At 43.9% G+C, this 13,170-nt stretch overlaps 1 protein-coding gene across 1 annotated transcript; it reads left to right on the forward strand.

Annotated features, from left to right (window-relative positions):
- The first annotated feature begins 729 nt into the window (after positions 1–729).
- LOC106605966 (sialic acid-binding Ig-like lectin 15) lies at positions 730–2,396 on the forward strand. Its single transcript, XM_014201990.2, has 3 exons — positions 730–893; positions 1,293–1,688; positions 1,887–2,396. Exons 1-3 carry the CDS (start codon positions 839–841, stop codon positions 2,306–2,308), a joined length of 873 nt encoding a protein of 290 aa, XP_014057465.1. The 5' UTR covers positions 730–838; the 3' UTR covers positions 2,309–2,396.
- The last annotated feature ends 10,774 nt before the right edge of the window (positions 2,397–13,170 follow it).

Here is a 13,170-nt window from a genome sequence, read left to right on the forward strand (position 1 = left end):
CATTACTGAGTCCCACTCCTCATATTATCAATCATGGTGGTGGCGGCATCATGTTTTGAGGACAAGGAAGTTATGATAAAAAAAAACAAAAGAAAACGAAGAGAGTTAAACATAGGCAAAATCCTTTCTAAACTCCTTTCCACCAGACACCGGGAGACAAATTCACCTTTCAGCAGGACAATAACCTAAAACACAAGACAAAATATACACTGGAGTTGCTTACCAAGACGACAGTGAATGTTCCTGAGTGGCCTAGTTAAAGTTTTGACTGAAATCATCTTGAAAATGTATGGCGACTTGAAAATGGCTGTCTAGCAATGATCAACAACCAACTTGACAGAACTTAAAGATTTCAAAAAATAATAAAATGTGCACATATTGTTCAATCCAGGGGTGCAAAGCTCTTAGAGAGAAAGACTCAAACCCAGAAAAACTCACACCTTTAATCGCTGCCAAAGGTGATTCTAACATGTATTAACTCAGGCTTGAATACTTATCAAATCAGATATATTAGTGTTTATTTATTTTTATGAATACATTTTTTCATAATTATTCTTCCACTTTGACAGAGTATTTTGTGTAGATCGTTGACCAACAATGAAATCCATTTTAATCCCACTTTGTAACACAACAAAATGTGGAAAAAGTCAAGTGGTGTGAATAATTTTTGTGTATAGGACAGTGTGTTAGATGAGGGAAATACGCTTTAGAATCTCATATGATCTGTACTGGAATGACTGGCAGCCACGGGACAGTGTCTGAGAAACAGTGAGTCAGGTGAGGAGACAAACATAGAATCCTCGCTGCATATGCTATCCTTAACACAGCAGTCTCAAGCATGGACACCCGGTCACTCTGCAGAATGGTGAATCTCCTATTGTGTTTCATGGAAGGTAAGTAGGTTACAGATGGACTCGCGACTACAGCATATGTGGATCAAATATTTGTCAGACAAACTGTGGGGTCACACTATTCAGTGATATAATTTTGCACTGTTTTTATCAGAAGGAAATGGAAAACAGAAAGCAAAGTTAGATCAAAGTGAACTTCCTCATTTTCAAAGCATGACCGATTTGGACACCACTATCAGATTGACATTTTGCTTACAGGAATACAGAACGATTCCAGTTTTCAAAATGTGTTTTTAAAACCATAGTTGAAGTTTGATTAAACATACTTTAAATTGCACAGTAATACAAACTGTGTATCACTGTGCAATTTAAAGTATCATATATCAGCTCCAGCTCTCCATCTGTCCTGAGCATTAATAACATGTATTATGACACATCCAGCCCTGGGCGCTGCTTCGAACGATGACGGCTGGTCCATGAAGGTTCAGGCGGAGGTGCGTGCCATGGAGGGCTACCCGGTGGTGCTGCCTTGCTCCTTCACCCACCCCCACCACACGCTGCACTCCTCCCTGCAGGTGGTGTGGCGGCTGGGCCACGGCCAGGGCTCTACGGTGCTGTACCACTGCTCCTCTCCCACCGGGGCCAGGACCTGCCAGCCAGACCCCCAGCAGGACCAACGTTATCGCCTGGAGGGGAACCCCCGAGAGCACGACCTCTCCCTGCGCATCAACAGCGCCGCCCTGCAGGACAACGGACGCTACTACTGCCGTGTGGAGGTCCCCGGACACGCACACGCCAGCTACGAGGATAAGATGGGCACACGGCTTAGAGTGGAGGGTAGGGGGATTCTGTATATGATGAGTACACTGTAGAATGTAGTACTACACAGTTTGTTTTAGACCTTGAAAGTGATCTAATATGTCAACTCTGTATGGGTTTGTTTGTTTGTCTAATTGTAGATGGATTTATGCGTATTTCATGGATATGATTGTATTGATTTGGGGTGTCTGTGTTTGCCATGGCTTTCATGGTTAGCTGCCCCACGAATCCTGGGACTGTCAGTGGAGGGCAGTGAGGAAGCTGGCTACAGGGCTCAGTGTCGTGTCCAGGGCTCTCCCCTACCTGACGTCCAGTGGCTGGGGCCTGACGAGCACATGGAAGGGTTCGACATCTCGCCCCTCTCCCAGGAGTCCCTCGAGCAACATCACACCACCAGCCAGCTCCGGGACGTCCTCCCTGGGCAGCAGTACACATGTAGTGCCTCCAACCCCCTGGGGAAGGACCAGGCCACCCTGTACATGCTGCCCCCCAGGCAGGTGCAGGTCTCTGGGGAGGCCCCTCCGCTGCTGCTCCTGCTCTCCCTCTCCCTGGGGTTCAAGGTGCTCCTGCTGCTGGGGATGGTAGTCTGGCTGCCGCAGGGAGGAGGCCCAGCCTGGCTCAGATGCTGGTTCAAATGATGTTTCTATACGCATACACACATACAAATGTTTTAACTTCTCATACATTTTTCCGTTTGCCTTCAATAAACAATACATTGTGGACCTATTTGCATGTAATTAGATCCCACCTCATTCCCTACCAAGGGTTTATATGTAATGAATAGAGTGTAAATCATTAGTTTATTGTTTATGAATCTAACTCATTGGTTGAAATGTTGTGATCATCTAACTATTTGTCAAGCCTCAAAATGGAGGCAACACACAAAAGCGCTGTACATTTAAAGGGGAGGATGGTGTTTTAATGGTGGTTATGGTGGTTTAAAGAATACAGCACAAGCATAGCTTCTTATACAAATATGCCACATCTAATGTCATTTAAGGTAATATAACAAGCTGCCATGTGGGGAATAGTACTTTAGGTGTCTCATTTGAGTAAGTTTTTATCTTGTTCTTGATACCATGTCTTGTTGAGGCGTTTTGACTGATTTCACATCTATGCTAATACGGCTACAATTAGCTATCTAGCTAACCAATAACTGTAACAATGTATTTGAGAGACAAATGCTCATTGTGCAAATGTATTTGTTTTTTATAAACATTTGGAGATGAAATATAGTTTACATGTTGTCAATAGTCTAAGCCAACCACGTGTTTCGCCCCATAATTGCGCACGTGTCGGTTTTGCTGCTAAACAACCAACCAGTCTATAACATGTGCAAAAGGAAAACATTTATCTAGTTAACTCCTCAGTATTTCAATTCACATGTTTCACCTTTTCAAAGACTTTACACAAGACTACAGTAGATAAAAAAAGACGCTATATTTCATAGATTTGATACAATCAGGTTTGGACCTGTAATATGAATAACAAGTAAAAACAGTCTTATTTGTCAAGAAGTTCTAGATCAGAGACATCAGAATGACTTTATCCAGATATATGCCTCAACTCCAAATATAGAAAAACACCAGACAGTCAGTTTCAATCATTCTGGATCGAGACATACAGTATAGCTGTTTAGAGACTATATCTTATGAAATGCCCTTCACAAAGGAGCTTGAATCTAGTGAGTATAATGAATGAAGGGTCCTACGGAAAGGGACGTGGTCAAGTATAGAGCTCTACTGAAGGGGGAAGTGTAGTGGCTCTCTGTAGCAGACGGCTGGGAGAGCTTCACAGCAGCTCTGGTCGCTCCAGGTATAGTTTCCCTGGGGGTCCAGTGTCATCATGGCACACTGGCCCTGTATGGGGGTCCCTGGCTCGTCCTGGGCCCAGTGGCTGAAGGACACAGCAGCCTTGCTCAGCCAGTACCACTGTCCTGTCAATGAGCTCTGACGGAGGCCTATCCACACCTGACCCTGCGTCTGTCCCTGAATCTGGGTCTCAGACTCCCTCAGTTTATTGGTCACTTGAAGTAGAAATTCTTCTGTGTTCAGGCTGACCAGACTGTAGCCCTGATCTTGGCAGTACTTCAGAGACTCGGGCCAGCCACCCTGCTCGTCCCCAAGTGTCACAACCTCTGGCCTCAGCAAACAGCCCTTAGAATCTGTGCATACAAGCACACACACACACACACACACACACACGAGAGAGTAATCAATATATTCCTATAAAAAAACTGGCATACAACAGACATGAATGATATGTATAATTCACAGCAATACAACTCTATGAAACCTCTACAACACCATACCTGGATCTGTGCTGATGCTGGCAGCCGAATTCCCCAAAACCATGCCGTTTGTCTCTCCCAAGTAGTAAGCAGCCATTTCGGAGGAACTATGCCAGATGACATGTTTCCTGTATTCTGTCCCAAAGTCAACGAGTGCCCAGGAGTACTCGGTCCCCATCATGGGAGTCCATGTGACATCCAGGGCTGTGTTCCCCTGATGCACCCCCTCTGTCTGGGCTGTGGGGGCTACTAACAGGGCCTGGTTCTTCATGGCGTTGAGGGAGTGGAGGAGGTAGCAGGAGGAGAAGCTATGCGTTGGGATGAGGCTGAGTAGTAGGCCTGGCCTGTGGAGGGTCAGGGAGACAAGACTGGAGGTCTTGACCAGGGAGGAGCCACCAGGGAGGAAGGGATAGAAGGGCAGCTCGTGGGAAGACTGCAGTTGGAGGGGCTCTGTGGGGGGTCCGCTGAGTAAACTCACACTTTGGTTGGTCGTCAGCAGAAAGGTAGTTTCATTCAAAGCTCCATTCTCCAAAGAGGGGTGCACGAGGTATTCTGACCCCCACGCTGTGACGGGGTACAGAGGGCTGAATAGAAAACTACAGGTGCAGTTAGTTGTGGCAGCGCATGGGTGGCTGTACAGAACCGCCACGGGGTGGTCGGCCAACACGTGTGGCTCTGGCAGCGATCTATTCAGCCAGAGTTGAACCAGTTGGAACAGCTGGAGTGAGACAGTCTCGTTCTCACCTGCTGGCCCTGAGATGGTGACCTCGTTAGTTTCTATATTGTTTATGATGATGAGCCTAAACAAATGGTTCCCTGGGTCTATTTGAGGCTGAGGATGCGTCATCTCAGGTATAGGGGGGACATGGTACTCTGTACCCAAGCTCTCCACCGGTGGGACTACCGTGGTCTGGATGCTTTCACCTCTTTGGCTGATGGCAAGGACAATGATGTCGTTGTTGCTGGTCACATGGATTGTGTTGTTAGAGAACTTTGACCTCTTGAGCCTTATCCAACTTGCCTGAATCACAACTTCCTGTGCTGCATTCAGGTTCCTGGTATCTGTGGAACCCAGTTCCTTCATTTTCACAATTACCGTGGTGTCACTGTGTAGTGCTGTGATTACAATTCTGTTGTAAGGCTGAGTGGGATGGTAAAAGGCGATGTTCTCCGGGAATGCAGTGATGAGCTCTTTGCCAAAGCTATTAGGAAAAGAGAGTGCTGTGGACGCTTAAGAGGGGTAGAAACTGCTAAAACATCCATTTTCATATGCAAACAAAACAATTCTGCTCCAGGATAAGATTATTTAATCAACAAAAATACTCAAACATGTCAACAGACTTAAGAGTCTGTGTTCCATACTGTTTAACTAATAAAGGAAATTGTATTTTAGGTGACTATGTGCTGTTGATGACAGAGGTGGACAACGCTCCAATACTACTAGTGTCACACCAGCAGAGGGGGACATACTACAGGCCTGATCAGCCTGTTTTCTTTTCATTCAACACAACGGGCTCATCTCAATAGTGTTAAGTGGCTTCCTCTCCTATTCTCCTTTCCTTCATCTCCAGTAATCTGAAAGGACAGGATAGGTGAAAGCTTCAGTACCCGTCAAAGATTTGGACACCTACTGTACTCATTCAAGGGTTTATTTTCTACATTGTAGAATAATAGTGAAGACATCAAAACTATGAAATAACACATATGGAATCATGAAGTAACCAAAAATGTGTTAAACAAATCAAAATATTTTATATTTGAGATTCTTCAAAGTAACCACCCTTTGCCTTGACAGCTTTGCACACTTGACATTCTCTCAACCAGCTTCACCTGGAATGCATTTCAATTAACAGGTGTGCTTCATGGAATTTCTTTCCTTCTTAATGCGTTTTAGCCAATCAGTTGTGTTGTGACAAGGTAGGGATGGTATAAAGAAGATAGCCCTATTTGGTAAAAGACCAAGTCCATATTATGGCAAGAACAGCTCAAATAAGCAAAGAGAAATGACAGTCCATCATTACTTTAAGACATGAAGGTCAGTCAATACGGAAAATGTCAATAACTTTGAACGTTTCTTCAAGTGCAGTCACAAAAACCATCAAACGCTATGACGAAACTGGCTCTCATGAGGACCGCCACAGGAATGGAAGACCCAGAGTTACCTCTGCTGCAGAGGATAAGTTCATTAGAGCTACCAGCCTCAGAAATTTCAGCCCAAATAAATGCTTGACAGAGTTCAAGTAACAGACACATCTCAACATCAACTGTTCAGAGGAGACTGCGTGAATCAGGCCTTCCTGGTCCAATTGCTGTAGAGAAACCACTACTAAAGCACACCAATAATAAGAAGAGACTTGCTTGGGGAAAGAAACATGAACAATGGACATTAGACTGGTGGAATTCTGACAAAAATAAAACAAAACTTTATTTTGTCATATGCGCCGAATACAACAGGAACCGTGAAATGCTTACTTACAATCCCTGAAACAACAATGCAGTTCAAGAAAGAGTTAAGAAAATACTTACCAAATAAACTAAAGTAAAAAAAATAATAAAAAGTAACACAAAAAAATAATAACAAGGTTATATACAGGGGGTACCGGTACCAAGGGGAGTGTCAATGTAAATAGTCCAGGTGGCCATTTGATTAATTGTTCAGCAGTCCTATGGCTTGAGGGGTAGAAGCTGTTAAGGAGCCTTTTGGTCCTAGACTTGGCGCTCCGATACCGCTTGCCGTGCGGTAGCCGAGAGAACAGTCTATGACTTAGGTAACTGGAGTCTGACATTTTTTGGGGGCTTTCCTCTGACACTGCCTAGTATATAGGTCCTGGATGGAAGGAAGCTTTGCCCCAGTGGTGTACTGGGCCATACGCAATACCCTCTGTAGCGCCTTACGGTCAGATGCCGAGCAGTTGCCATACCAGGCGGTAATGCAACTGGTCAGGATGCTCTCAATGGTGCAGCTGTAGAACGTTTTGAGGATCTGGGGACCTGAGGGGGAAAAGGTGTTTCGTGCCCTCTTCACAACTGTCTTGGTGTGTTTGGACCATGATAGTTTGTTGGTGATGTGGACACCAAGTAACTTAACTCTCGACCCGCTCCACTTCAGCCCCATCAATGTTAATTGGGGCCTGTTCGGCCCGCCTATTCCTGTAGTCCACGATCAGCTCCTTTGTCTTGCTCACATTGAGGGAGAGGTTGTTGTCCTGGCACCACACTGCCAGGTCTCTGACCTCCTCCCTATAGGCTGTCTCATTCTGTTGGTAATCAGGCCTACCACTGTCGTGTCGTCAGCAAACGTAATGATGGTGTTGGTGTCGTGTTTGGTCACGCAGTTGTGGGTGAACAGGGAGTACAGGAGGGGACTAAGCGCGCACCCCTGAGGGGCTCCAGTGTTGAGGATCAGTGTGGCAGACGTGTTGTTGCTTACCCTTACCACTTGGGGGAAGCCCATCAAGATGTCCATGATCCAGTTGCATAGGGAGGTGTTTAGTCCCAGGGTCCTTTGGTCTGATGAGTCCAAATTTGAGATTATGGGTTCCAAACGCAGTGTCTTTGTGAGATGCAGAGTAGGTGAACGTGTGATCTCCACATGTGTAGTTTCCACCGTGAAGCATGGAGGAGGAGGTTTGATGGTGTGGGGGTGCGTTGCTGGTGACACTGTCAGTGATTTATTTAGAATTCAAGGCACACAACCAGCATGGCTACCACAGCATTCTGCAGCGATACGCCATCCCATCTGGTTTGCGCTTAGTGGGACTATCATTTGTTTTTCAACAGAACAATGAACCAACACACCTCCAGGCTGTGTAAGGACTATTTGACCAAGAAGCAGAGTGATGGAGTGCTGCATCAGATGACCTGGCCTCCACAATCACCCAACCTCAACCCAATTGAGATGGTTTGGGATGAGTTGGACCAAAGAGTGAAGGAAAAGCAGCCAACAAGTGCTCAGCATATGTGGGAACTCCTTCAAGACTGTTGGAAAAGCATTCCAAGTGAATCTGGTTGAGAGAATGCCAAGAGTGTGCAAAGCTGTCATCAAGGCAAAGGGTTGGTACTCTGAAGAATCTCAAATATAAAATATATTTTGATTTGTTTAACACTTTTTTGGTTACTACATGATTACATGCGTTATTTCATAGTTTTGATGTCTTCACTACATTCTACAATGTAGAAAATAGTAAAAATAAAGAAAAACCCTTGAATGAGTAGGTGTGTCCAAACTTTGGACTGGTACTGTATATTGTCAGGATAGGTGAAAGCTATATGGTGGATGAATTTGCTTCCACCCTGTTCAGCCAGTTTTTCAAAGGAGATGAGGAGATTTATATATTGAGATGAACCCAGTTTGTATTTTCTTCAGCATTTACAGCATCTCTAATGACAGAGTCACTTTGTAAAAGGTCATAAAACAGGTCACAGTCGTGCAGAGAGATACTGAGTTGGATTGGTCTGGCACCACTCCCATGGTTGTGACGAGGGCCATGGCCGCTAAAGCCAGATGGGAGCAGGGATGGTGTCAGATGGGTCGTGGAGGTTGGCAGGTAACTGGGCTGTGAAGGCAAATATTTTTTTTAATTTGTTACAATTTCAGAAACATAGCAAAACAGTCCTGTCATCTAATATTTATGTGGCCGTTGGTTGTGGTTGTTTAGGTACTGTATGTTTAGGTAGCAGCTTTGGTTAGGCACACTGTGGGTTGTTTACATATCAACCAATTTCCCTTAGCCCAAATTTGACCATATGCTTTGGCAAAGACAACATTGGAAATAGGAGGCCTACAGGCCAACTCCTGTTGTTGCCATGGCAGGTCTGTGAGGACAAGTCATTTGCATCTCTGACAGGTCCTGTCATTTGAGAAAGGTGTGTAGCCAAAGTTGATGGATAAGGCTAGTTTCAACATAAATAGGCAATAGCATAAATACTTTGAGTGAAAACGATTGAGCCTAAATCTGTGACAAGTGAATTCCAGCCTTACTCCTTCCTCAGGCTATTATACAGATTTTTACTAAAGTTAATACAGTAAATACACTGAGTGTACAAAACATTATATTGAATTGCACCCCCTTTGCCCTCAGAACAGCCTCAATTCGTCGGGCATGGACTCTACAAGACGTCGAAAGCGTTCCACAGGGATGCTGGACTATGTTGATTACAACGCTTCCCACAGTTGTGTCAAGTTGTCTGGATGTCCTAATACTTGTACACTGTGTATATTTGGGTATCTCCAATCGAGCAAAATAGTTTTAGTGGCCCCCCTTTTGACGGCGGAGAGAAACATGTACGCTTTAAAGTACATTTACTGCAATTCTACACATTTTGCCATGGGGAAGAGAGACATTTTCCAGTTTTAAAGCTAATTTTCTGCAATTCTACACATTTTTCCATGACTTATGCCATGTTAATGATATCTGAGTGAGAGTGACTAACAAAATCAATGGGGCCCCCTGGTGGTCAGGACCCCTGATAATGTGCCCTGCGTGCCCGGTTGGTATTCGGCCATGATTACTACAAGTTTATATAACTGGCTAGACCAACTTTCCAATCTAAAATTGTTACCTGACGTGGCTAATTGAGTGACTGTCAGTGAATGACAAAACAAGTAAAAAACTGCTGATGCACAACCAAATTTCAAGTTTGCACCTTGTGTATTCTACTATTGTAACTCTCAACATTAAGTTGAGACCCTGAGTTCGGAGCCCGTAAGCACCTGCTTATGTTGCTTATGCCTAGAGCTGGCCCTGGGGATCTCTTCAGAAATACATTTTTCATAAACAGCACTCTTGTTCATTACTTTCCATGTATTACCTCTCTTAATTGTTTTTTTTTATTTAAGCATTATTACAGATTATTTATACATTTTACATTTACATTTAAGTCATTTAGCAGACACTCTTATCCAGAGTGACTTATTATACAGAATAGTTATTTAATAAGATTGAGTTATTTAAAAAAGCTATCAAACATTGGTATGCTACATTTGTAGAAGCTTAAAGACAGTCCGTATCCTCTTACCTTGGGGCAGAAACACTCTTCACCTTCCCTCAGTTAACTGACTCTAGTTAGACTCTGTCTTGCTTTTTCCTCCTTGGAAACACTGACACATTTGACAGTCAAACTCTTGACAACTCTTTGCATGGAAGCAGACAGAGGCCTGGAAGACTGGGATGTGAGGGTGAAAGGTGACAAAGGAAAGGTTAAGTAAATGGTCATAGCACCTGCACTATGACACATCCAATTCCATTTAATAGCTTGTTGCCATTACTACATGTCGGCACTCTGGTGTTGAATTGTATATCTTTAAAAGTAATGTCAAAATTCAGCTTTAAATGATTTTAAATGACTGAAAATGAAACGGAGTTGACCCCACTTCTTTAAAATGTTTGATTATTTAAGTGTTCCCTTTATTTTTTTGAGCAGTATATATACACTGCTCAAAAAAATAAAGGGAACACTAAAATAACACATCCTAGATCTGAATGAAAGAAATAATGTTATTAAATACTTTTTTCTTTACATAGTTGGGCATGCTCCTGATGAGGTGGCGGATGGTCTCCTGAGGGATCTCCTCCCAGACCTGGACTAAAGCATCCGCCAACTCCTGGACAGTCTGTGGTGCAACATGGCGTTGGTGGATGGAGTGAGACATGATGTCCCAGATGTGCTCAATTGGATTCAGGTCTGGGGAACGGGCAGGCCAGTCCATAGCATCAATGCCTTCCTCTTGCAGGAACTGCTGACACTCCAGCCACATGAGGTCTAGCATTGTCTTGCATTAGGAGGAACCCAGGGCCAACCGCACCAGCATATGGTCTCACAAGGGGTCTGAGGATCTCATCTCGGTACCTAATGGCAGTCAGGCTACCTCTGGCGAGCACATGGAGGGCTGTGCGGCCCCCCAAAGAAATGCCACCCCACACCATGACTGACCCACCGCCAAACCGGTCATGCTGGAGGATGTTGCAGGAAGCAGAACGTTCTCCACGGCGTCTCCAGACTCTGTCACGTCTGTCACGTGCTCAGTGTGAACCTGCTTTCATCTGTGAAGAGCACAGGGCGCCAGTGGCGAATTTGCCAATCTTGGTGTTCTCTGGCAAATGCCAAACGTCCTGCACGGTGTTGGGCTGTAAGCACAACCCCCACCTGTGGACGTCGGGCCCTCATACCACCCTCATGGAGTCTGTTTATGACCGTTTGAGCAGACACATGCACATTTGTGGCCTGCTGGAGGTCATTTTGCAGGGCTCTGGCAGTGCTTCTCCTGCTCCTCCTTGCACAAAGGCGGAGGTCGCGGTCCTGCTGCTGGGTTGTTGCCCTCCTACGGCCTCCTCCACGTCTCCTGATGTACTGGCCTGTCTCCTGGTAGCGCTTCCATGCTCTGGACACTATGCTGACAGACACAGCAAACCTTCTTGCCACAGCTCGCATTGATGTGCCATCCTGGATGAGCTGCACTACCTGAGCCACTTGTGTGGGTTGTAGACTCCATCTCATGCTACCACTAGAGTGAAAGCACCACCAGCATTCAAGTGACCAAAACATCAGCCAGGAAGCATAGGAACTGAGAAGTGGTCTGTGGTCACCACCTGCAGAACCACTCCTTTATTGGGGGTGTCTTGCTAATTGCCTATAATTTCCACCTGTTGTCTATTCCATTTGCACAACAGCATATGAAATGTTTATCAATCAGTGTTGCTTCCTAAGTGGACAGTTTGATTTCACAGAAGTGTGATTGACTTGGAGTTAAAACAACACAATGTATGTGTTCCCTTTATTTTTTTGAGCAGTGTATAATGCAAATAATAATGCAAAAACACAGTGTTGGAGAAGCATTATATATATATATATAATAATAAATAAATAAATAAATAAATAAATAGGCATTGGCTTTTGTCGGTCCTCCAATAAATCGGTATTGAAAAATCATAATCGGCCGACCCCTAATATGAATGGTACATGGCCACGCAGAGTGCCTGGATACAGCCCTTAGCCGTGGTATATTGGATATATACCTCAAACCCCCGAGGTGCCTTATTGCTATTATAAACTGGCTACCAACATAATTAGATGTAAAAATACAACTTTTGTCATACCTGTGGTATACCACGGCTTTCAGACAAATCAGCATTCAGGGCTTGAACCACCCAGTTTATAATATAGTATAACATGGGGGTGATTGGGCTTTATTTTAAAGGGGTTTCTTATCAACACCAAACGTGTGTGTGTGTGTCTACAGTGTACCAAAAACAGTCACTTTGAATAGTAAATTAGCTTTCAAATCATTGTGCACATGATTTCCATAGAAGAAGCACAAACCAAACTGAATAGTCATCTGAAATATCTGAACACTTAAATCTGAGTCTGGTATTGATAAGGGGACCAGATGTAGTCACTAGAATAGAGGGACTCAACATCGACTGCTGCTTCATTTTAAAGTGGCAATCTGCAGCTCCAACAACAACAAAGCGGACACCTGCCACTGAGGGGTGGGGCTGGATAAATGTTACCACTCAAATTCATGGAGAGAGCAATGATACCAGTACTGACCATCCATGACATCAAAATAATAGTTTTACCATGTTTTGAGGCTATAACATGGTTACATTTATATTGTTTACTAAGGAATAAAACAAGCTTTCGGGTTCTGATGGGGATCATCAACTGAACTAAGTTCAAAGTATTTATAAGTTATATTCTTCAAGACTCAATGGATATATTTAAAAGTAAAACATTTAAAATAATAAAATGATGAATGCCACGTTCAAAACAACAGGGAACTCTGGGAAAGAATGAGCTCCGACGGGGAAATATCGATTTGAAAGATCATCCAACTCGGAATTCCAACTCGGGAACTAGGGCCTCTTTCTAGCGCGCCAACTTTCTGACCTGAAGATTACTGACGTCATGATTTGTCCTCGTATTGTTCTGAGGCATTTATAAGTTACAGTGCATTCAGAAAGTATTCAGATCACTTAACTTTTTCACATTTTGTTAGACTTACTCTAAAATTGATTCAATGTTTTAATCCATAATGACAAAGCGAAAACAGTTTTGTAGACTTTTTTGCAAATGTATTAAAAATAAAAAACAAATACCTTATTTACGTAAGTACTTAGACCCTTTGCTATGAGACTCAAAATTGAGCTCAGGTGCATCCTGTTTCCATTAATCATCCTTTAGATGTTTCTACAACTTGGAGTCCACCTG

Source organism: Salmo salar, chromosome ssa05 (genome assembly GCF_905237065.1).
Source record: "Salmo salar chromosome ssa05, Ssal_v3.1, whole genome shotgun sequence".
Lineage (NCBI taxonomy): Eukaryota > Metazoa > Chordata > Actinopteri > Salmoniformes > Salmonidae > Salmo > Salmo salar.